The sequence below is a fragment of the Helicoverpa armigera genome, chromosome 9 (genome assembly GCF_030705265.1).
Source record: "Helicoverpa armigera isolate CAAS_96S chromosome 9, ASM3070526v1, whole genome shotgun sequence".
Taxonomy (NCBI): domain Eukaryota; kingdom Metazoa; phylum Arthropoda; class Insecta; order Lepidoptera; family Noctuidae; genus Helicoverpa; species Helicoverpa armigera.
The window spans coordinates 1,103,526-1,127,977 of record NC_087128.1 but is presented as its reverse complement, the minus strand read 5'-3'; the positions used below and the strand labels follow the sequence as shown (position 1 = coordinate 1,127,977).

At 37.7% G+C, this 24,452-nt stretch overlaps 4 protein-coding genes across 4 annotated transcripts; 3 read left to right on the top strand and 1 right to left on the bottom strand.

Moving 5' to 3' along the window:
• Window positions 1-68: 68 nt before the first annotated feature.
• On the top strand, window positions 69-14,243 carry LOC110374864 (dnaJ homolog subfamily C member 16). Its single transcript, XM_064036353.1, has 14 exons — window positions 69-494; window positions 819-995; window positions 2,826-2,915; window positions 3,487-3,767; window positions 4,051-4,231; window positions 4,740-4,941; window positions 5,956-6,166; window positions 6,553-6,818; window positions 7,806-7,978; window positions 8,271-8,411; window positions 8,958-9,059; window positions 9,570-9,771; window positions 10,069-10,198; window positions 10,591-14,243. Exons 1-14 carry the CDS (start codon window positions 319-321, stop codon window positions 10,689-10,691), a joined length of 2,433 nt encoding a protein of 810 aa, XP_063892423.1. The 5' UTR covers window positions 69-318; the 3' UTR covers window positions 10,692-14,243.
• A 1,155-nt stretch (window positions 14,244-15,398) lies between these two features.
• On the bottom strand, window positions 15,399-16,673 carry LOC110374890 (MICOS complex subunit Mic10). The gene is made up of 4 exons (XM_021332799.3): window positions 16,388-16,673; window positions 15,897-16,069; window positions 15,656-15,695; window positions 15,399-15,535 (listed from the first exon to the last, which is right to left on the bottom strand). Exons 1-2 carry the CDS (start codon window positions 16,476-16,478, stop codon window positions 15,927-15,929), a joined length of 234 nt encoding a protein of 77 aa, XP_021188474.3. The 5' UTR covers window positions 16,479-16,673; the 3' UTR covers window positions 15,399-15,535; window positions 15,656-15,695; window positions 15,897-15,926.
• A 2,256-nt stretch (window positions 16,674-18,929) lies between these two features.
• On the top strand, window positions 18,930-20,378 carry LOC110374900 (COA8 family protein CG14806, mitochondrial). Its single transcript, XM_021332815.3, has 2 exons — window positions 18,930-19,334; window positions 20,087-20,378. Exons 1-2 carry the CDS (start codon window positions 19,050-19,052, stop codon window positions 20,297-20,299), a joined length of 498 nt encoding a protein of 165 aa, XP_021188490.2. The 5' UTR covers window positions 18,930-19,049; the 3' UTR covers window positions 20,300-20,378.
• Window positions 20,379-20,722: 344 nt separating this feature from the next.
• LOC110374895 (uncharacterized) lies at window positions 20,723-23,376 on the top strand. Its single transcript, XM_021332809.3, has 3 exons — window positions 20,723-21,767; window positions 21,868-23,035; window positions 23,112-23,376. Exons 1-3 carry the CDS (start codon window positions 21,662-21,664, stop codon window positions 23,311-23,313), a joined length of 1,476 nt encoding a protein of 491 aa, XP_021188484.3. The 5' UTR covers window positions 20,723-21,661; the 3' UTR covers window positions 23,314-23,376.
• The last annotated feature ends 1,076 nt before the right edge of the window (window positions 23,377-24,452 follow it).

Sequence of the window (24,452 nt, the reverse complement as noted above, 5' to 3'; positions counted from 1 at the left end):
AAATTAATAAAAATGTATTGATCTCTTTGATTACTATTGAGATGTTTGTCTTTGCTATTTGCGCAGAAAAACAACAGATTTGGCTATGGTCTGGCCCAATTGACATTTTGTAATTTTTGTGAGATTTTAGAATTTCACGAATTTTCAGCCGTTCTATTTTAAGACAAATGACTGATAACAGTTTTTGAGTTTTCCGTGTTAAATTCGCATACAGCAGTCATGCGTTCCATTGCTGAGTGCAGGATTTTGCTATGAGATTATTCTTGAAAAGCACGAAGGTTTTATTCAGAAGGGTTGTTATAGAAACTGTTTGGTAATATGCAATGGAAATACAAGGGTTGGAGAGGGCGATGGCTGTGGGTGGTGCTGATGCTCACGTTGTGCCCGCTGCTGATTGCTCAGAAGATCGGTGACCCCTACAAAATCCTGGGTATAAACCCAAAGGCTACTCTACCAGAAATACGCAAAGCTTACAGGCAACTAGCTAAAGAATGGTAAGGAATTATTGATGCTCTTGAGTTTCTTCAGTTACCTTGGTCATTTATAGTTAGCTTAGACAAGCTTACGCTAACTAAAACATGTGTAAAACACTGAAACCCTAAGTAATTAGTGTATGTACTTCATATTATTCGATATTCTTTGGCATGTGGGCTGAGAAGGTAAACAAAAAGCTTTTGAAACTAAATAATTTGTACTAAATTGATTGTCCATGCAGTTAAAACTTTGTATTAGCCTGTCATCTAATATTGATTAGTATTTTATTATGTATCATACATACCACACAAAATAGGTTATTCTAAATTGATTTGAAATTACAGGCATCCAGATAAAAATGAAGATCCAAATGCGGAAACTCGTTTTGTTGAAATCAAACAAGCATATGAGCTGTTGTCAGACACGGAGAGGCGACAAGCGTATGATAATTACGGCATTACGAACGAAGACGACCACCTATACAAACAAAGGCACGACTACAGTCAATATGCAAGATTTAGGTGAGTTTTTAAACTGCAACCATTGTGCTGATGGGCATTTTTAAAAAGAGGTTCTATATTACTCTGCTCAGGACTATGATAAGTGAGATGAAAAATATTATGAATACCAATAACACTTTATCTGTTTGGTAAAGATAATATATATTAATCAATAGGGTTCTCATATGAATCAGCATTTATATGAATACTAACTTGCATCTGTGCAACTCCTGCTTCTTGAGAGAATTGGATACTTCCCACTGACCCATATTTGGATAAAAAGCAGCCTAAATGTTGCCAAATGTTATCAAAATACATCCAGGAGTTTTTGCATGACAAACAAACAATGGAGTTTCTTGCCGGCTCTTCTCCATGAGACCAACTGTTTGGAACCGTGCAATTAATTTGATATTTCATAAGAGCCTGCAAAGGCCTATTTGAAATAAAAACAATTTGATTTTGAAACATCTATACAGTTACAGTAACCATATAGAATTGTGTAGATTTGAATTTTCTATGGTGTCATTCAAATAACAAGAACCTAAAGTATGTAGAGATGTAGTCAGCAATCCAGGCAACACAATCCAGCTGTTGCAATTCCTGTAGTATTTATCTGTGATGTGTAACATCAGTTTTTCAGCAAAACTAATAACTCTTGCAATCTTGCACACATGTTTATTTAATACTCTGTTCTGAGAAATAAAACAACTGAAATATGTGGGCATACACATAAATAGAAAACAATATATTTAGGAAAAGTCTAACTCATTGAAGATAGAAAGAGCTAGAAAGAAGGAGGTAAAATTTTAAATTGTATCAGTAGCACTGTTGACTCTGTTATTTCTTATTTCCCCAAAGAATTCATAAAGTCAATATCAGAGGAGAATTCAGTATAGGAACATGTTTTATTATATTATGCTACAATTTTTTTCTAACCAATATTTAAAATGTAACCAAAAACCAAAGTTTAAGATTCAGAAGATTGTACAGGTCTCCAATAGAGGAGGGATTTTTAAAACTAATTTCTGTATCACATAAAACCATATGACACCTTGGAATATAAATTTTTTTAAATCTTTTTTCTGAACTGATTGCAAGCTCTCACAACAAAGGAAATAAGTCCATCCAAAATGGTCACGAATCAGAATTGAACCTATATTATTATTCCAAGTTTAATCTTCAGAAGTGTGACTCATACTATGATAATTTATCGTTTATACTTGCGTGCTGCACTGCTCGTAAAATCGGTACCTATAGCTTCCGAGCTTTGCAAAGTAATGAAGCTAGAAATAGTTTTACAAGCATGGAGTTTATTCTCAGCATTGGATTGTACTTATCTCAATTCTCGGCCCTCTCAATATATAATAGCATATTCCGATGAATGCATACATACGAAATACCTCCCTCAGTTTATATGCTGAAATTGTGAATATATGAAAGATGTAAAATTCTAAAACTGCCATACACAAGTATTAAACTATTTCGATTGCAAACACGTACTTTATAGTTCTTTTTAGTTCTTTATAGTATTAAGAATTTGAGGATTTTGTGATGCATCCCAGTAGAATTCCACTGCATCCGGATTGACCAAACGAGAGATAAACATATCTTTCTACATATTAGTCATTACTTTTACAAAGTGAGTGACAATGACTGGCTGATTTCCCTGAATTAAACAAAAAAAAAATGGGCATCGTCTGCGTCCGCGGACCTCTCTATGGCGTAGGGCCTACAGCGCAGCTAAAGTGTGACCGATTTTTTCTTTAATAACTCTTGATTGTCTAGTCAGAAGCCCTGCGCGCCTAATTCGGCACTGACTATTGGATAAAAATAAGGTTTCATTTGTTTCAGTAACGATCCGTTTGAAGAATTCTTCGGCACACATTTCCGAACACAGGACCAAGACATAACATTGTTTCACAAACTTTCTGTAACTGCACGGTGAGTAAGCTAAGATATAATCAAATTAATCTTTTGTAGAACATAACTCTCTGTTGACGGACTACTTTTAGCGGACTTTTTGGACCTCTTAAAAGTAGACCTTTAACTTAACATTTGAAGAATAAGCGATCTCAGACACGCCAGCGTATTTCAACGGAAAATACAATTACGACTACTAAGTCGAAACGCTCAACTCTTTAACCCGCTCTATAATCATCATTATACTTAGGGCTACCATCCGTCCGGGTTTCCCCGGATTTGCCCTCGTTTGGTGGCCGTCCGGGGGCCGTCCGGGCGGGGTTTCAAGAAGTGTCCCGGAAAACCCGGACACTTTTCATGTAAGGAAGCACCTCATCGAATTTAAGTATATGTTAATAGTAAATGGATTACAAATTAGGTGTTATTTTGTTTAAAAAAAATCGTACTCGTTCGGGGGAAAAATGCGATTTACGCCAAATGTCCGGTTTTTTTTAATGTTTGTCCGGGTTTGGCAAAATTCGAGATGGCAGCCCTAATTATACTAGACACCAGCAAAAAAACCTACTTAATAAAATTACCTTTATCTTTCCAGCCACTTCGAAAACAACATAGTAGAGAAAAGCATACACACTCCAGCATTAGTCCTATTCTACACTGACTGGTGTTTCGACTGCGTGCGATCAGCCGCGGCCTGGCGCCGTCTGGTCGAGGCCTTACAGCCGTTAGGCGTTACCATGGCAACCGTGCACGCGGGCCACGAGGCCAGCCTGGCGAGGAGGGTGGGGGTGCATGGAGTGCCTTGCTTGACCTTCGTGTTGGATAAACATATTTATCTGTATAAGGAGGGGTTGTCGTCGCTGCCTAAAATATTGGGTGAGTGATGGTGTTTATTTTAGTAATGACTATTATTTTACGTAAGTTTTTTAAAGATTAAAATTGAACTGTTATTTTTATAATCTGTGGTTATAATCGCCACTTCAGCATTTTAAATGTAGTTGCCGAGCAGTTGCTCTTCACTGCTCTTATATGTTTTCGTTAGGATAAATAAATGCTGCAAAAACAGTTTCCAAAAAAGTTCACAGTTGTCAAAGTATATTTCAGTGAATAAGAAACTTCGAAAATTGTACTATGTTGAACCTTATCTCTTTGTCCATAGAGTTCATGCGTTGGAAGTTCCCATACAAGTTGGTGAACGCGATCGGCGACAACAACGTGGACGGCTTCGTGTCGGACTTCGAGGACAACAAGGTCAAGGCGCTGATCTTCGAGGAGCGCCAGACCATCCGCCTCAGATACCTCATCACTGCATTCCACTATAGAGATAGAGTTGCTTTTGGGTAAGTTAGTTTGGGTCACAACTTTTTAGGCAGAACTGGTCAAATTCAATACTTTTCATGAACTTTGGGTGAGTTTAGCTCAATATGCTAGTATATAACTAGTTAAACTAAACACTTTTAAAGAACTGCGAAAAAAAATCCTATGAAATTTTTGATTATAAATGCAAACTGGTGAGCTGATAAAAAAAAAACGAAATCAATGTGTCCATCACTACGATAAATTAATGTTACATTGTTCTAAGATGCTTTAATTAATGAATATGGATCTACTTTTATTTGACCTAGTTAACTACTCTATTTGAAAAGGATTCATCATATCATCCTATTACCATTCGCTACTGAAAGTAGGCCTTCCCCAATGAGTGTCAACTATAATGGTCTTGGCCAGCCCACATTCATCGGATAATGTTTATTCGGGTGCGCAGAGACGCTCCCATTAGACGGTGGTGAACAGCTCGTGCAAGCCAGTTTATAAAAAATCCTTCTAACCACTTCAATGTTCCTCCAGTTTCGTAGACATGCGGTCCCGCGACACTTCGAACGTGACGGCCCGCTACAAGGTGCAGCGCCACATCGACACCATGGTGCTGCTGAAGGAGGACAGCGTGGAGCCCGCAGCCACTGTCAGCACCACGGAGATACCCACGCAGACGCTGCACCAGCTCATCGAGGCTAACCAGATGCTCACCCTGCCCAGGCTGTCTTCTCAGGTGAGGGTTCAGCAACTTGATAACAAGAAGGGAAATAAGTAGGTAAGTAAGGGTCCGCTACAAGGTGCAGCGCCACATCGACACGATGGTGCTGCTGAAGGAGGACAGCGTGGAGCCCGCAGCCACTGTCAGCACCACGGAGATACCCACGCAGACGCTGCACCAGCTCATCGAGGCTAATCAGATGCTCACCCTGCCCAGGCTGTCTTCACAGGTGAGGGTTCAGCTATTTGCAGCAACTACACCAAAAATGTTGCTAGAATTTTATTAGATAAGTTATTTTCGCCAATACCCTAACCCTTTTTTGCATATTCGGAACATCTTCATGACCTCAAAAAGTACAGAAGCCAGACGAGAATAAGTTTGCACATGCAACTCGTTTAAAATAGGCACTTTAGTGTATTTGTTGAAAGCACGGGATTTTTTGAATCAGAAAATTATCAAGTTGAGTAGAAGTTTTCAAATTTATCTTTGATGGTTCAATTTATATTGTCGCCCTACCTTGACCTTTTTATTCTATGTATTTTGAATCCTGAGTCCAGATTGACCTTCGTGACCGTAATTGGGTACTTGACATCATTGATCAATTGACATTATATTTTATGAGCTATAAAAACGCGATTCCCTCGTAGACTTTATATGGCAATAGCAAACCATGAGGTCATTGATTTTCAATCTGAACTATTTATTGTTTAAGCGTTTACGCTTAATTGTACGGATTCAATCACTCTGGATTAATTTAGAAAAAAAAAACAATTTTAATTGATTTTAGGGATTAATAGATTTTACCTAAAATAATTTAACCCTTCAGAAACAAAGGATTAAATAGGTCACCAGGTATGTTGGTATGAACGTCTAAAGAATTTTCACAGATAATGGTTCTTTTTTCCGCTACAACAATTAACGCAGAAATCTAGAAAAAGTCCATATAAAAAACGTGATTTTACGTCCATTTCATGTATACTTTCAGAGTCTGTTTTTATTTCTATCAACATTTCAATAAATCTTCCCCAGAGCGTATTAGAAAGCGTATGCCCAGTCGAATGGCGGGCAGCCCGGCGTCGTCTATGCTGCGTGCTGGTCTGCGGCGCGGGGTCCCCGGCCGCGGCCGCCGCACGTCACGCACTGAGACAGCTGGCGAGGGCTCCGCCAGAGAGGCTGCATTACGCGTACGTGTATGCGCATAAACAGCCGGCCTTTGTACATGCGCTTGCTAATGGATCGGGTGAGTTGATTACCTACTTAAACCTATGTGAAGGGCAAGGCCTTATCCTGAAAGGGTTTGCATATAATAAGTGAAGCCGTAAAAATATTAAGATTCTTTTCTGACCTGTATTCGAGAGGCTGAGACCCCTAAGACCTAGACTTAACCACAGTGGAACGAAGAAAAATTTAAACAACCAGTAAATAATTTCCGCAAATGATACGCAAAGTATAGCGACCCGTTCAGTAGTCTGTACGATAAATAACATATTTCTTTTGGAAGATATAAATATTATAGCACATTACCATATTATTTTCAGTCTTTAATATTTTCAATATAGAAGACACCCACGCTTATTAATACATAGGAGATGCTTATTACAACAGAAAATAACATTCCCCAAACAGGCAGCGACATATCAGAAATGGAACACCGCATCGTCATAATCTGGCGTCGCGAAGCCACTCGCATCCAATACGAGTGGCTCAATGAAACCTGGCCCAGTTGCAACCATGCCCACTGCACAACTGACCACTTCCCATCTGACCCGGCGCTTAGGGACGAAGTGTTGAAGTACCATGAACGCTTGAATGAGACTAAGAGGGCCTTGGATCAGCTGATTAAGAGGTTATTGAAACCTACAGAGGTTATGGCGTATGAAGCTCATGTGCAGGTGAGTTTTATTATTTTAGAGACGTTTTTTGATAGGAAATAATGTGGTGATCAACGTAAATGTGTTGAGATGTTGTGGTAATGGGCGAAGTGACACGTCCGTTTGTAGATCGATCTGATTTATTACTACTACTCACATTAATTATTTACACCTAATACATACTACCAATGCATACATACATCATACACACTTCAGTGTGTAAAAAGTTGCTTTACTCATTGCTGCATTGTCGAAAAAATATTCGATTTATGTCGTGACGTAATGTACGCCATTTGAACAGGCGGGGCACGTGATCCTCGAAGCTTAATGTGGTTTAGTGCAGACTTAGACTTTAATGCAAGACTTGGTCATTAATGCAAGAATTTGACACTGTTTTTTTTTTATTTGACAAGACTTTGACTAAAATGCAAAACTTAGACTTTGACATTCAAGCAATCTTTGGCCTTAATGCAAGACTGCAAGACTTTGACATGGATGCAAGACTTTGACATGGATGCAAGACTTTGACATTGATGCAAGACTTTACATTCCTGCAAGGCTTTGACATTACTGCAAAACTTTGACATTGATGCCAGACTTTGACATTACTGCAAAAGTTTGACATTGATGCAAGACTTTGACATAAATGCAAAAGTTTGACATTGATGCAAGACTTTGCCATTACTGCAAAACTTTGACAATGATGAGACTTTGCCATTACTGCAAAACTTTGACAATGATGAGACTTTGCCATTACTGCAAAACTTTGACAATGATGAGACATTGCCATTACTGCAAAACTTTGACAATGATGAGACATTGCCATTACTGCAAGACTTTGACAATGATGAGACTTTGCCATTACTGCAAGACTTTGACAATGATGAGACATTGCCATTACTGCAAGACTTTGACAATGATGAGACTTTGCCATTACTGCAAGACTTTGACAATGATGTAGACTTTGCCATTACTGCAAGATTTTCACGCAAGACATTGTCATGTCAGGAGCTGCTGGATGAGGCGGCGCTGGGCACAGTGTGGAGGGCGGTGCTGAAGGTGTGCGAGTGGACGGAGCGGGCGGCGGCCGCGCTCCGCACGCAGCGCGCCATCTCCGCGCTCTCCGTGCTCGCCACCGTCGCGCTCGTGCTCGCCGCCGGGTACCTCATGGCGTACCTCATGTATGTGCAGTGTGTAGTGGGAGTCCACCTACATGGACAAAAATCAAACATTTGGCCATCCTCCCAACGAATTCATAACTCTACGCGCCGCGATTCACGATGTCTGCCACCTTCGGGAAGTCAAGTCACTAATGCGCGCGAACTTCTTGCGATCTACTGTTGTTTCGCGAGTTCTGACGAAACTTTAGAAAAAATTATGTCATGGATAAATTTTGTAGAGTGGGACGAATTCGCCCGTCCGTTAAGACGTCTTTGCATTACGCAAAATAATTAAAGACACTCTTGTCTGCAGTCGCGTAGAAGAAGAGTCAGTACAGCGTCAGAAAGAAGAAAGGAAGAAACAGAACTGCGCCGCTAAGAAGAACAACAACGAACCGAGCTCCGAGCTCAGACTGCACGAGTTACGAGCTGAGAAGTACAACGGACTTGTCAGGTAAGAGTTATATGGTAGAATAATGAAAAGACACCCAATTTTAAAGACCTTATTTTTCAGTCACACTTAAGAATAGAATAAGAAGAATACGAATCTTTATTTGCAGAAACACGATATTAGGTACAGGTGTTTCGGTTAAATTACATGCATGCATATCAAACGGTATGCAAATTTTGAGCAGACACTGGTACATAATAGATTACATAGCATAAATTAGGACATATAAAAGTGTCCTTTTAAGTAGAACTTAAATTTAAATACCATTTCCGAGGGAATTAAACCCCATACCTGAATAAAATGTGGTCTATGTTGTACTACTTTTACATGTCAATTGACAGATATTTGAGCATATGAGCCAAAATAATAACCCCCATTATGACGCACTACGACAATAAGGGGGTTTTGTGGTAACTGCTATGTTTTATGTGCTTAGGATGAGAAAGTCGCTTTATGTAAAACTGCTGCGGCCGGTAAGACTGAAAACCGACCTACCTTTGGTTGAGAAAATGCTTGGCGGATGTGTCCAATGAAATTTTGTTTTTGTAGGTTGTTGAAGCCCGGTTGTCGAACTATCGTGTTGCTGGTGGATATGCAGAGTCGCGTGCAACTGCTGTCAAAGTTCCATAAAATTGTGTGGCCTTATCGCAAGTAAGTATCAGACTTAGAAGTACATACATTATACATATAATTTGGTAGGTATCCAATTTTTTTATTACTTTAATTCTAGGTGTCAATTTTATCGTTTTCTCTGTTACTTTTATGAAAATAAAAGGTTATAAGTTTATAGATTTCTATCTCGAAATTATTTTGAAAGATATCATGTTCCTCTAGACAGTGTTTCTAAATAACCGACTAAAGCTGACTTTGTGCTTCTTTTATTTGATGTAGAAGTTAAAGAAGATTATCATTCTAGATTTATAGGGCACTATACTCGCTTCGAAGCCGAAAATCGATCTCAGTGGCGTGCACTTGGAGAGGCCTATGTCCAGCAGTGGACTGCGATAGGCTGATGATGATGATGATACTCGCTTCATCCGTGTTCCGAGAGTATCACTTCCCGGACTCGGATAAAAAGTTACCTATGATCTAAAGCCTGAAACGGGAGCTTAGATTATGTACTAAATTCCACGATATTGACACGTGTATGTATACCTGTAGGAACAAGACGCTCGTGTTCGCGTACCTGTGCGTGTCGCGGCACGCGGGCTGGTTCGCGCGCGTGCTGCAGCTGTCGCTGGGCGGCGCCGAGCTGCGCCTCAACGCGCGCAACTGCGTCGGCACCGTGCTGGCGCTCAACCCGCACCGCAAGTACTTCTGCATCTACCACGCCAAGCATCCCGAGTGCACCAAGCCGCACAAGGTCAGTACTCGTCTATACTGCACATTATCATTTCAGAATATACATACGTTCATTATACAGCTCTTCAGAACCAATCGCGAATTTATCGATTATAAATCCAGTCGATCGTGGCTTCGCACTGAACTATACTGGTGTCGTTTAAGATTTCAATAGGTATGCAGTTGGTAAATTGGTAAGTTGGCCACTGGTCTTGTCGCGTGCACACGTTTACCCGCGCAATTGCCGCATCGCTCCAGTGTCGTACTCATACTTGCCACGATATTAGATTTTTTGCAATGATTGTATATTATATTCCAGCGCATGAGCCGCATGACCCGCACGCTGGGCGGCGGCGCGCGGGACCCGGAGGCGGGCGCCTTCATCGGCTTCCACACCGAGCCCGACTCCTCCAGCGACGACGCGCCCGACCCGCCCGTGCTCATGCAAGGTATATACACACACACACACATCACACTACACGACATACACACACACATACATACACATCCACACAAAAACATACACAAACACACACGTTTTTTCAAGATTCTGGAGCATCGCTTACTTACTGTAACATTTTATGACAGTACCGACCCTCGATTGACTTCTATTGTCCTTAATGTTGGTCCTGCGACTGATCTGGCTCCGGTCGTGTCCCATCGGGCTATGAGTGAAGAAATAAAGAGTGCACCTGTATCTGCGCAAATGCAGATGTCCAAATATAAGATCAGCCGCCGTAGCCGATAATCAGCTAACAGGACGCCGAGTCCTACTTATTACTTTACTACTTACTACTTATTATTTTCCCTTTTTAAACTCTCTCCCATCTCTATTCCACAGAGAATCTTCTAGACGGTCTGGAGAACTGGCTGGACCGTTTGTTCGAGGGCAGCACCCACCGCTACTACATCAACTACTGGCCCGACATGACCACCAAGTGAGCCACGAGCCACTGAACCACTCAGTTTTGTTTCTATGCATGGACACCGTTAGCCGTCACTGGGAATTTGAAAACAAATTGTTTTTTATAAGGTTGGTACTGCTTTTCAGGTGTTATTGAAATGTCACAAATATTATAATGTTTAAATTAATTTATTGTTCAACAAATCCATGTGGGCTTCCTTTTTTAAAAGTTGATGTTGTTTTCCATAGTCTTAAATGTTTTGAAAGATTTTTTGTTGCAAATAAAGAACTTATTCCCAGTAACGTCTAAACGGTTATTTCAAACACTTGTGTTAATAAAAATGATTTCTCGTATTTATTTGATCGTTGTTAAGAAAATATACTGCCCGGTTATTGCCGTTTTCGACCATAGATTATAAATAAGTGTGATAGTTATTCGTAACGGTTTGCCTTAGAGCTGAGACCCACGGCTAGAGCGACGACTGTTCCGAAGCGTACTTTGATGACGGAATAATATGAATATTATAGATTAACTTTTAAATTAAGTACGTAAGTGCTAGACGTATGATTACGTATGACTCGGACAGTTGAAAATGACTGGATATTGTTGGGTTATCTTGCTTTCTCGTGACGTGAAAACCTCGTTGAACGATACACTCGTTCAATACTCGAACAAAATGTAATACTGATCAAATCGCTTTGGGAACACTTCTATTGATAAGGGCTCGTCTGAAAATCGGTTTAACGAACACGCGATGAAAAATTTTTCGCTTCACCGATCGATACCTGAAATGTTTCATCCTTTTCTGATCGAATGTTTTGAAAATCATTCACTTACTTTATACTGATAAAGCCTATTAATTATAATCCTACAGTAACGTACTGATGGTTTACCTTAGATATTCTTACAATAGGTTTCTGATGAATGGTCCAAACATAGCTCTTGTTATGATGAAGTGTGTTCAAAGTCTAGGCCAAATTGTATTAGTGCCTATGTTGGGTAAGTAGGCGAACTGAATCCCTACTATATAGGTATTAGATTAGTTTTAGCTCAGGTGTTGATTTTTGAACGTACGGGGACCGGTTTTAGGTATTTTTCTTTTTATGTTGAAGGATTTTTTATGAGTCGTCTTATTATTTTATTTAAATTCGATATGGAAACTTTTTAGTATGTATGTTTGTTTTTAATGATTATAAAACATTTTTGCATGAAACCTGATACAACTTACATGACTCAAATAACGCCAGTCCCCGTTCAAAGAAAGAGTATGATAAACCAAACAAATATTAACACTTTTATATAAATAAATGAATCTAGCTGTAAATTAGCAGTTTGTCTTCACGATATCACAATAACTAGTCTAGAGTACAATAAAGTAAGGACAGTATTACGGCACTGCACCTCGTTAATGATAAACACTGTGTCATTACGTGTCGCCTTAGACTGCGATCTCTATTGCTATTATAACCAATACAAGTTTATCACTGTCGCATTCAGAAATCAGTAGCTAAGGGTGCGTCTACACGGTGCATGTAGCTGGAGCAAGTTAACATGCGCAAGTGACAAGTGACAAGACTACGCGGGTGGGTATTTCTCTTTGGACCCGCACGTTTTTAATGCATGTAACCTGCGCATGTGCCTCAACATGCGCAAGCTACTTGCACCATGAAGATGCACCCTAAGCAACTGGAACAGTTGTTATGCCTGTATACGATATAGCGCCTTATTTTTACTAGTTTTTTTGAGTGACGCCGCAGCAAGTAACGCTACAGAAGGTTCTTAACATTTCTACTATACAATTAACTTCCCAGAATCCTGTTTGAAGGTGAAAGAACGTGGACCAAACATTCAAAGATGGCAATAGAAATCGGTATCTATGGCGACACGTAATCGCTACTTTACACGTTTTTAAATCTTTATACATTCTACCTAGTAACGTTTGATTGAGCTTCATAATATCGCCTGTTGAGAGCTAGAGAACAATATTATTATGATGCAGGGAATCGAGGTCTTCGTAATTTCAATTACATTTTAAAAACCTTTCTTAGACCAAGTTTTGATATGTGAAGAAATTACATTGCACTGCAATATATTCCTTTTGAAAATAGGTAACTCCTTTGTATATCCATACTGCCAAATATTTAAATCATACGCTATATTATACATACATGTAGGTATGCAACTCTGCGCATACATATAAGTACCTACTACCGATGCAAAGTCTACGGAGATGAGAGCTGCATTTTACGTATCTACAGTACAGCTCAATAAACGAGTGTTTTAACATACAAGACTTGGTCTAAGAAACAGACTTCTTATTTTTGGGAATTGCTAGACAAATCGCTATATTGTATTAGTGTTCAGATAGTTATTGTAGTCTTAACTTGTTTATATTTCAATTTAAATCTTGTTTATGTTCCTGCGAGTGAAATCGGTTGTCCCGAAAGTTATACTAGTCAAATATATTACCAAATGTTATTTTATAATTTAGCTAAATATTATAGTTGTCGGATGTCGCCATAGTTATTTATATATTGAACGCCAGTTGCGGTCGAAAGAGTATTTTATTTCGTAAGGTATTTACGATTGTGTTCAAATCGGAATGATATAATAATGTGTCGATATGTATAAAATAATTATGTCTATTTAAATGATTGCGTATTTTTGTCCGTTGCCCGTGTTCGTATACTAATGTATTTTGACTATGACTACGTTTACAGTTAAGTATTTTGAGTATATCTATTAATGTTCTATCTTCATCTGTACTTGTTTGAGCATGACAATTTATTAGTTAAGTAATCTCTTGGTTTTGATCCCTAATGGTAGTAAAATAAAGTGCATTTTTCACTAAATGAAATTGTTTGATAAATGAAAAGACAAATTGTATAAATCTAACACACTGTGTAATTATGTGAATGTTAACATTGTATCTGTTTGATGTTGTTTATTGGTGGGGCTTTGAAGACGTAACTGTTTGTTGCTTGTTTCATACGCAACTTCAATTTATAATCGACTATCGATCAATATTTCACCAAAAAGTGTTAAAAGTGGAGCAATAACGTTGATTGCATGTTATTTCAACTTTAAAATCATTTGTATTTAGGCATTCATTGTTGTTATGATTGCACTTGTTAAATTTTTACTTGATCGATCTTGCTTTATTTCTCTCATAAAATAAGGATTCGTTCTAATGACGCGGAGACGAATCTAGTCGTCAATATACCCGGTATTTCACATAGCAAATTGTACCTCTAATTGTCATAATAAAGAACAAGTATTTCCTATGAGAGACTACCGAATTTGAACTTTACATAATGAATATAAGGTTGATTATGCTAAGCTTCGACTTTGCATTCGCGTACCACGAGTCTCAACCGCTGTTTAACCTGTGTTGCCATGTTTTATAGTTATATAATTATCACCACGTTGGGTGTCTGTATATGGGTTGTTAGTAAAGCTTGTCTATTCATACTAAACTATAATTATTGTTGTATTTAAATTATTTTTATTGTTAAGATACACTAAATCTATCCTTTATCTTAATTCCAGTATCGATTTGTACAATAAATGAATAAAATATTGTTCTTTATTTTATTGTTTCATTTCAGTTTCCAGAAATGATCTTATTTACACATATAAAAAAATAAAATAATGTCGGGACACCTTTTCACACACGGTTGGTTAGCCCCATGGTAAGTTATTAATTAACTTGTGTTATGGGTGCTAACACAACTGATAAACTACATATAGTTACACATATACATATTTATAAATACATATTGTAACACCCAGACCACGATCAACAAGCATGCTCATCACACAAATGTCGACCGAACCGGGAATCGAACCCGGGACCTCAGATTCGGCAGTCCGGCTTGGTGACCATTGCGCCATAGAGGTCGTCATATACAAAGTATAGCAAATGGAAATCATTATCTGCCTAGCCTTGTCCTATGTTGGCGTCGTCTTCAAATCAAATCGTTTATTTTGCATAGAACACAAGTATAACTCGATACTTCGGGGTCCGAGTATCAGCCAGATTAATACACGGATCAACTGCCGATATGCCCAGTTGACCCAGTTGCCGTGGCAACCCAATAGCCCTTGGTAAGACTGATTATCATGCTCAGTGGGGTTCAGAAGTTCTGGCGTGAAAATATTAACATTTTCATAATGCAACAACTATCGTAAGATATTGAATAGAATCATGTAAAGGGCTATTTAGTACTAAATTAAATACTTGTATTGAATAACGCGTATATTTGCATAACAATGAATACCATACTTTGTAACACTTCAAATGATGCATTGTAAGAACTTAAACATACCTGAAGACATTAAAACAATATGCTATTGTATTTTTTTGAACATTTAATGAGGGAAAATTCTTCCGTTATACAGATGATTTTTGTGAAAATGCGTTTTCGCAAAGTTCGCTGGGTACTTACTTACATTTTTTTTATAATTTTCACCCACTTTTGCAATTTTTTGATAACTAAGAGGCTAAAACATTTTTTCTGATCGGACCAGTGATTCTAGAACATTTTTATGTGAGGAGTAAATGGAGCGATTATTGCCGCCTATGGACACTTGCCGTATGGTCAGGCTTTATAAAAAGGAGCATTCTTTTCTTGAAGGTTTTTATGTTTCCATGGCTTTGTACGATGGCCCTTTGGTAGATTTCTGCTATTAGTGTGCAAGAACTTGATTAAAAAGGTCATTCCGAATGAATAAAACTGCTGAATAAAGTAACTGCATCTATTTCATTATAATTATCCAGTCTATGTAGATGTCAGGTGATTGTGGTACAAAGCAAGTGGTTGAAATAAGTACTCAACTTGCTACCAATCTCAGTAAGCCTTTGTTGTATGCATTTCACGGCTGAAACCAAAAATAATTAATGATACAAAAGGTATATTACTTAAATACTAGATTTGTTGTTATAACATTATTTTTATTTTTTAAGTAAAAAATAACATTCAAACAAAGAAGCAACCATACCTTATTTCATTCATGTGATCGTCTTGTACACCACGTCCATCTGTAATTCAATTGTTTACATATTTAGTTATTTTGTAATGCAATCACATAGAGAATTTAAATCATTTTGAGAGTATTTTAATACAATGGTATAGTAGCTATAGTATAACTACTTAATACTTAATTATATGACTTGATTCTATATGAGGAAATGCAGCAAACGGTAGATACATATAACATTTCTAAGTACATTGCTACCTACCTGACAACTGTAGACCCTACATGCTAATGTTTATAAACCATCTTTTTCAGGATTTAGAGCGAACTGACAGTTGGCAAATGCAATACCCATGCCTACGCCTAATCCTGTTGTGATTGGCCACCGTCTTTTAATTAGTAACATTGATACCAAAGAACCCAGCAAGACTCCACCACCTGTAACACCAAACACATATTTAGTGTAAAAACAACGCCTCTATAGAGAAAACCATTTTTTATTCTGATAAGAATGTGATCACATTATTTTCAAGGTGTTAAGATGCATTGTGTGATTTGCTTCTTATCGGCTGCCAGAAATTATGAAAGGGAAATGTAAGTACTCGTTAAATCACTGTCTCTCCAGCCTTATTCTTCAATTCGACTATTGTAAGAATCGTTTCTGACGACCTTCACGACGGATGACTGGTCGAGTGTGATGTCGACAGCAAACCTTCTAATAGCAACAAAATGTAATTCACAAATAACATCATTCACCTCCTTTTACGATGGTATCAGTGATGCACATGTCCAATTTCCTCCTGTATTCATCTTCGGGACTTTTCGCCGCTGCAGGGTCTTTGGCCATTGTGTAGGTTCTTTGCACAGATTTAACCGCGATTCCAAATACTTAAAAAGTGCTTAGGGTTCGGCTCTCGCTTTTTGTAACATTCACAGAAAAAAGATAATTATTGCAATTTTTGTGGCTTTTACATAATTCGGCTGTGAAAATTTATAGCACACGGAAAATGGTCGGAAATTAATGACAACGTCACAGATGTTATTGTCACTGTCATGATTCATTTATGTCAGTTAGCCCTATCATGCCGTCACCGGTGGGTAATATTACCAAAGCAGAAAATTCAAACTACCAAAAATATAAAGTTTCTAGTAATAAGTGGCCATTTTTATAGAGAGAAGTACTTTATAAAGTATGCATGATAAATAAAGTTTTATGAACATTTTTAAACACAAGTACGTTTAAATGAACTTAAAAATAACAGTTTTATAAATAATAACCCTTTCACATTCACCTGCGACTGTGGTATCAACGTGATCAAAGATAAGTCAGTCATCATATTTTGACTAGCCTCTACCCAACTATATCGGCATCGGCTTCTAGTCTAACCGAATACAGTTAAGCAAGTTTTGCATGGAGCGACTGCCTATCTGACTTCCTTTCAGATGGCCTAGGCAACACAATACACCTTGGTAAGGCAGTCAGTGGCTAGGTCATCTAGTTTGCATTGGTTTGAACATTATTCTGTATACTTATTTTACCTACATTACAGAAGTTCAAAAAAAGGAAGGACGCTCTAAATTAAGAAAAGGGTTCATAAAAAATAAATATTCTGAAAGTAACATCTTCCAGACGTAATCGTGTCATATTGATTCAGATTAGGTGCGACTATTGGTACCTACATACTTGCTACATAAACTACATAAACTTACAATGAGATACCTACAAAGTCGACTAAAAGGTACCTAGTTCTAAGATATTGACTACTTGAACTTAATGACATCTACGTAAATAAATTATTGTTTTTTATGATTTATTGCTTACTGGCAGTTGGCCCATGAAAATCCCATGCCGATACCTAAGCCAACTATGATAGGCCATCGCTTTCGAGCCATGAAAAACATTGAAGCCAGAGTACCGATGAGGGCACCCGCACCTGTAAAATCATGTTTGTTCAAATAAATTACCGGACTATATTCTATGAATTACAGATTCAACAGGTCAGATGTTTTTATTTCTTTCAAATGAATGATATGTAATGATGTGTGATAAAAAGTAGCCTATAGCCAGCCTCGATAAATGGGCTATCTGGCATGAAATAATTTTTCAAATCAGACCATTAGTTAGTAGAGATATTACTTAGACACATGCTTTTATTAGGTCGACCTCATTTAACTATGATTTGAAATCGTAAAAAAAAACTTCCAAAGATTGTAGCGTCTTGAAAATAGGCAGCAGAGTGTAGTTCTAATATGACTACTTTAATATGGTACTGTTGAACTGATCTGAGGATGGAGCTGGAAGATAGGAACTTCATGATGGCAATAAAAAGCATGTTGTACTAATGCTTTTTAAAGTAATTTAATTACCTCCTTTTACTCCGGCATCGGCAAAACACATACGCAAAGTTGTCACTGTACTTTTGTCGTTAGGGTCTATTTTTCCCATAACGTAATATCAAATTATCAAAATAGTACAGTAAAAAGTACCTTTTTGAATATTGTGAGCATTTCGGCTTTTACATAATAGAGCAACTGTTAATTTCGTCAGGGAAACATGGAATTGACGCAAATCACAAAGAATTTTGAATTTTGGGTTGTTCAACACATTGCAAATGTCAGTTTATGTGGAACATTGTAGCAGTCGTTGCATTGCTGCACAAGTTTTTTGAAAATACGTTATTCAATCTTTTGATTGGTCAAAACGAAACGTGATATCGTTATAGGGACAGTTTTTATAGCACCTCTTTAGTCACAGCATCTAATATACAATTTAAACTTCTTGGTGGAGTCGGCAGTGTTGAACAAGTTTAAATTGTTTTGCGGGCAGTGGCGCATTTACCGTAGTGGCCATATGAGCACGCTTACAATCGTGCTAATTTACTTGTGACGATACGATCCGCGTATTCATCAAATATGATCATATGGAAAGGGGAATGTAAAAACAAGTCAGCGATGTTGAAGCGACCAAGATTTTTCCTGACCAAACAACCCTTTCAGATAATATAATGCTGCCAAGTGCCATTTCTCCCGGTCAGACGTAGCCACCACCGCAGAGAGACCGTTTTATACTCTCTTAAGAGTAAACTCTTGAACTTCCTTACACTTCCTTATGTACTCCTTTGTTTAAAATGTAATCCTTCGTTTATATACTTACATTGTTTTATTTTCGAGTAGATTTAGAAAAATAAATGTTTCTTGATCTACGTATTGTGGAGTCCTTCATTAATCTTAGGGATTCGTTAAAATTATGTTGGCAACACTACTTACAGCTGATTTTGACTTTGTCAATTTGACAGACTCCGCGACGAATATATTTGGATTTTGGATCACTGGCTCTGTTCTGTTGTTGGTTTGTTTCCACTTTGGAGTGTTCATAAAATGTGATAATACGCAATTCAATAAATATATTTAAAAAAAGATGATATCGAATAGAGTTGTTAAGTTGCAAAGGCACAAACGCTACCTGCTAGTGCCGAGAAATGCGAGTACCACGCAGGAAACGAAGTCTATTCAGCCTCCAAATCCGAGGAGAATCAGCACCGATATGGTAGGACCCCCCGATCCTGTGTCCAATCTCAGGCGAGTCATATTTAGAATACCACCCAACGAAACTGAATTAGAAAAAAGATATCGAGAAATGAGAACAGAGGTACAGGATTGGAACCAGAAATTTTGGGAGAAACACAATTCCAGATTTTATCAGGTATTTATTTGAACCAGTTGTGCTATGCTTGCTAGTGTCGTGTGGACGTTATTTGCTTACAAATACCATTTAATGTTATTTCATAATATTATGGTTAATACATCCATTATGATAACAAACGGAAATCAGGTAAAGCTTGAGCAATTTCGGTTTAAGAACTAGGTATATTCAAATATTACCTCAACAGAAGCAACTCATTTTGCTTATGGATGGTTTCTTTTTACAAAAGTTTTATTTTTTTCAAGAGATTTTAAGTTTTCCCTTAAACCTAACTAAAAACTCTTTTAAAAAATATATAACTATAACTACCTAAGCTATACGATTTTTTTTTTAAACTATGCCTATTATTTTGCTGAAGTTTATTTCTACACTTAGATGTGCCTCTGTAACAGAATAGGAAATTAATTATTAATTAAATTTCATTATTGTTGTAGGTAAGCTACATTTTGACCTCATAATCATATAATTTGACCTTCCACATCAAAAATTGTCTGCCCGTTTTGCCTATCATTCTTTATCAATATACACATGCCACTTTTTGAGGTCAAAAGTTTAACAATAACATCATTATTTTTCAAAATTTACTCTAGATAAGGAGTTACATAACTTTAAGAATAGACATTTGAAAACAAGTATTTAGTTGATAGCGGGAAAAGCGATGAGGTTTATTATAACTGCTTATAATTTTTAGTATCGTGACAGGTTTGAAAATTAGGTATTCTGATTAAATTGTTTTTATTTTTAAATTCCAGGAAAGAGAGGAGTATGTGAAGAATAATATGCCAGCAGATAAACAGAACTTAACCGCGGATGAAATGAGCGTGTTTTACAAAGCTTTCCTAGACAAAAATTGGAAACTGCACCTCAACTACAATAGTGAATGGTACAAAAAAAACTTTGCACTACTAGGCCTAGCAATAAGAGTGAAACTAATGAAATTATTTAGATTTAAAGATAGGAATTAGTAACGTTTTTATACTTAGAGCAATTGTTTGGACATTAAGAATGTTTATTTTTAACTAATAAAAGGGAGTTCAAAATTAATGATTTTTAATGAGCATCTGAAAACATTGTAGAAAATTCTTCTTTTTGGTAAGCAACCTTGGGTAATATTAATTGAGTTTATGTAGATATTTCAGGATAATTACTAAAATTGCACAGCAATGCACTCATGCCTCATGCCATCATTCTTATAATTTAACAATAGAATCAATTTAACACACTTTTAATAACATTGCTAATAAAATCTGGCAGCTGCCAGTAGGCATTCCACGAAGTTCTATATTAGTTCTATATTAGTTCTATATTATTCAGAATTATATAATAATTTATGTAAAAGGATTTCAAAATGTGTATTTAGGTAATTGTCTATTTCATCAAACTTACAGATAATCAATACTGTGATGAGTTCGACAAATTCAACCGCCATACCAAATTGTATCCTATCTAACCAGGCGAGATTCGGTGTAATGTCTAACTTAACAGGCTCATTCCACCTGATAGGCTAGTTCATCATCACTCATTGTTTCAAAGGCATTGATGGTGCAGTGTAGTGCTCGAGCGGTACTGTAACGTCATCTTACAAAACTCTATGCCAAGGCGCAGCGTTGGGCGCTCCCGCGCGTTGCGGCGCGTCGCTTATGACTTGCGGACGAGTGTGGGAGCTGGAAATGAACAGCGCCTTAATTAATTGCAGTGCGGGGCCATACTACCCGTTAATATTTCTCTTGTGGCATCGAGTATCTGTAGCTAATGAGTTAAGTTGGTAGGCATAATGAGATTCAAGCATACAATGCCTCATAAACTAGCTGTAAACACTTAACGCAGAGTCATCTATAGATAGGTCGATAGGTCGTTTATTATTTCAAACCTTTTCAGACCGTTTGTATTAGGAACTCAAAACAAAACTTGACGTATTCCGCCATAGTTGACGGTTAAGAACTCGGTTATCAGGAAAGACAGGCAGGCAGCCGTCGATCATCATCTACGGCTGCCTAGATATCGTACCTTCGGTATTTCTTTCCCGTTTTCAAAAAAACTGGCCTAATGTTACCTTGTATTGTAAAAAATATGAATAAAGGCCCATAGATTCAAGCGTTTGACCTATTTCGGGCCACAGAAATACTGTTTGCTAAAATAAAAATAAAAGTGTCAACGTAATACTTTCCGTGAAAATGTCATCATTATACATTGTCACTAGTTTTATAGAATGCAAACTATGTTTTCGGTAGGCTATTATAAATTTACGGTTCAACATCAGTGGGAGTGTCAAAAGTTATTACATGTAAAATAATTAGATTTTATCTAAATAACGTCAGTTTTTCAAAATGTATATAGCATTCAAGTGGCTTTTTGGTTTGACTGTCGCCATGTGGATAGCCATGTGCTGCATTGATATAATTGTCAATAGCAATTTACCAATCAAACGGGAGGGTGAGTTGATCTTCTTAAAAATTAAACCTCGTTTAGATAAAGATTAAAAGTAGGTATAGATGTTGTTTGAACAAGATGGCTGTAGCTTAACATGTTTTAGGTTGCCACCGGAACCAGATTTTAAACCAGGTTTTGACGAGGAATGCGACGCCAGTAGTCCGCGCTGTGGAGTTGCAGCGAGACATTTATTTCAAGAACATACGCGACAAACACCGCGGTGCGGCCTACCTGCCGTGTGTCATGTTCATGGCTGGTGCCCTGATGGTGTCTCTGTACAACAAGAAAAATGAAATTGCGTTGTACACAAAGAAGAAAATTTCCAAAATAAACGCAAACGCTGTCATTGAGAGGACACAAGAATATATAAATCTAATCCTGATCAGATTGTACGAATTGTGTTTAGAATATAGTACAATATTGTATGTGTTCATGAACACGGAGGTGTTGAGATTATGGGATAAGTTACGTGCTTCGCTCATGTGGAAGGTAACAGAAAAGCCAAGGATAAATATTATGCTACTAAAAAAATTACAGGAAATTGGCGAGGAGAGAAAAAACTTAGGTCAACTTTTAATCTCAGCTATCCATGAAAATAAAAATATTAGAATGCAATATGAGTTGGAGAATATGGCCAAAAACAGACTCGTGAGGCACATTGAAAACACACAGAAGCTAATAAAAGAAAATAGGTCGAGATATGTTAGTTTCCAACAATTATATTTAGTCACTCATCAAGAAAACTCATTTCTAAAATCTCGGATTAAGAAACTCATGAAAGAAAAGGAGGAAGTCGAGAAAAATTTGTTGGAGCTGATGAACGAAGTGTACAAATCCAAAAACAATCAACTCAAAGCGTTTTGCAGTCGATTTATTGTAAGGACGACCGATAACTTGTTAAATTCAGATATAGGCGCAGAGATTCAGAAGTTCAAGAACAAGTCTCGATCGCGGGCTGTGGACACCGATAATAACTGGCAGCTAACCGAGAGCCTCGACGCTAAAGCTAGTTCTACCAGTTGGCCTCCATGTGCCAACCCGCGGTTTGCCGAAATCGTCCAAGACGATATCCTGGTGCCCTTGGTAACGGACGCTCCCAAACTGAAGGGCCTGCCAGGGGAATACGTCTGGACTGTCAAAGATAAAGATGGTCTGATAGAAAAGTTGTACGAATATGATTACGAGTCAGACTTAGACGATGGTGATACCATCAGAAGAATTAGACAGTATTCTGTTTATTACGACAAGGACTGTTTATTGGATTTCAAAAAGTATGTTTTGTTTTTGTTACGTTTCCCGGGAAAACGTTTTAGAAATATTATCTACTTTCATGTTTATCATTTTCAGTTCAAGAACTATTCTAAATGACGGTAGAGCAAGATCTCAACGTCTGAAAGCTCGCTTTGGTGGTATGGATTATCCAACAACAGGACAAGGTTTCTTAACGGGCTCAGAAGCATTTCAAAAGTTCTTGCAGAATAATAGAAATATGTTAACCAGTACTACCCCCAGACTCAGCTTGCCCAGACCACCATTATTGAGCGCATGATTTTGTAGATGTTTTGCTTTTGGATGTTATATATTTTGAGAGTAAAATTATTTATATTTTTTATCCGGTATTTTTATTTTGTAATTTTTCTAAGTACCCTCAGAATTTAAGGCATCGTTCAGACCAAACGTATTGTCGGCCGCTGACTGTGAGCGCGCGTTACGCAGTTTATTGCTTTTCCATATATATTGAAATTGTCGTTCACACCGAACCGACTATACGCTGTTACGTCGTCTGTTGTAGCTGACTCTCAGTGGCCGATTATTTTACTACGCGACTATGCACGGCGGACGCGGATTGGCTACGCGGACGCAGTTGCCGAATAGCGCCGCTCCGCCGCGTACGCACCGCCGCTCCTCGGTACAGCACGTAAAATCGCAAATGGCAACTATCTGAATGCGCATCATTTAATTGAAATATCAGTAAAACGTCTGATTTGAAAAAAATAAATTACGCTAGTTTTATCGTTTATAAAATACTACGAGCAACTTCAAATACTGAGCCCTTTTATGTGTAGAATAGTCAGCCGCTCAGCGTACGCATCTAGTGTGAACCTACAAGAGCCTATTCTTTTGTTCACACATGTAGCGCATCGTACGCTATAGCCTATTGTCGGCTTGGTGAGTACGCGTACTGCAGATTGAGTCGACGTTCACACTGGGGCAGACAGTGAGTATACTCACAGTCAGCGGCGGACAATACGTTTGGTGTGAACGATCCCTTAGTTTCTCTGCCATTATTTTAAGATGTAATTTAAATATATCTGGCAACATCGTAGTTATAACCTCAAATATCAAAGAGTAGACTGTCAAGTGTCAACAAAGAAACTGTTTCTGTTGTGGATTTTATTATACCTTGGTGAGTAACTACAAAATTATCCTTCAGTATATCTTTGTTCTATTATTAGTTCCTTTACATTCAGTTCTAGGCTTCGCACCACAACTGTGAAACTCGACACAACAATTTGTAAACAAATATAAAACCAAAGACTATAGAAAATCATAACAAAAAACATGTCAAATGAGTGTTGCCCTGTCTTGTACACTATAAACTACTCAACTTAATTATTGTTGTAGGGATGGAAAAACTAAAAGGAATCGACGTGAATGTAGTGAATTGGAAATCCATTAAACAGGAGG

Bases quoted from the DNA above. Each gene is read 5' to 3' on its own strand.
- LOC110374900 (XM_021332815.3), top strand. From the start codon at position 19,050: ATGATATCGAATAGAGTTGTTAAGTTGCAAAGGCACAAACGCTACCTG. The intron at 19,335-20,086 runs GTATTTATTTGA...TTTAAATTCCAG, and splicing joins ACAATTCCAGATTTTATCAG to GAAAGAGAGGAGTATGTGAA.
- LOC110374890 (XM_021332799.3), bottom strand. From the start codon at position 16,478: ATGGCCAAAGACCCTGCAGCGGCGAAAAGTCCCGAAGATGAATACAGG. The intron at 16,070-16,387 runs GTGAATGATGTT...TTGGTGTTACAG, and splicing joins TGATACCATCGTAAAAGGAG to GTGGTGGAGTCTTGCTGGGT.
- LOC110374864 (XM_064036353.1), top strand. From the start codon at position 319: ATGCAATGGAAATACAAGGGTTGGAGAGGGCGATGGCTGTGGGTGGTG. The intron at 6,819-7,805 runs GTGAGTTTTATT...TTGTCATGTCAG, and splicing joins CGTATGAAGCTCATGTGCAG to GAGCTGCTGGATGAGGCGGC. The intron at 7,979-8,270 runs GTATGTGCAGTG...TCTTGTCTGCAG, and splicing joins TACCTCATGGCGTACCTCAT to TCGCGTAGAAGAAGAGTCAG.
- LOC110374895 (XM_021332809.3), top strand. From the start codon at position 21,662: ATGTATATAGCATTCAAGTGGCTTTTTGGTTTGACTGTCGCCATGTGG. The intron at 21,768-21,867 runs GTGAGTTGATCT...AACATGTTTTAG, and splicing joins TTTACCAATCAAACGGGAGG to GTTGCCACCGGAACCAGATT. The intron at 23,036-23,111 runs GTATGTTTTGTT...TATCATTTTCAG, and splicing joins TGTTTATTGGATTTCAAAAA to TTCAAGAACTATTCTAAATG.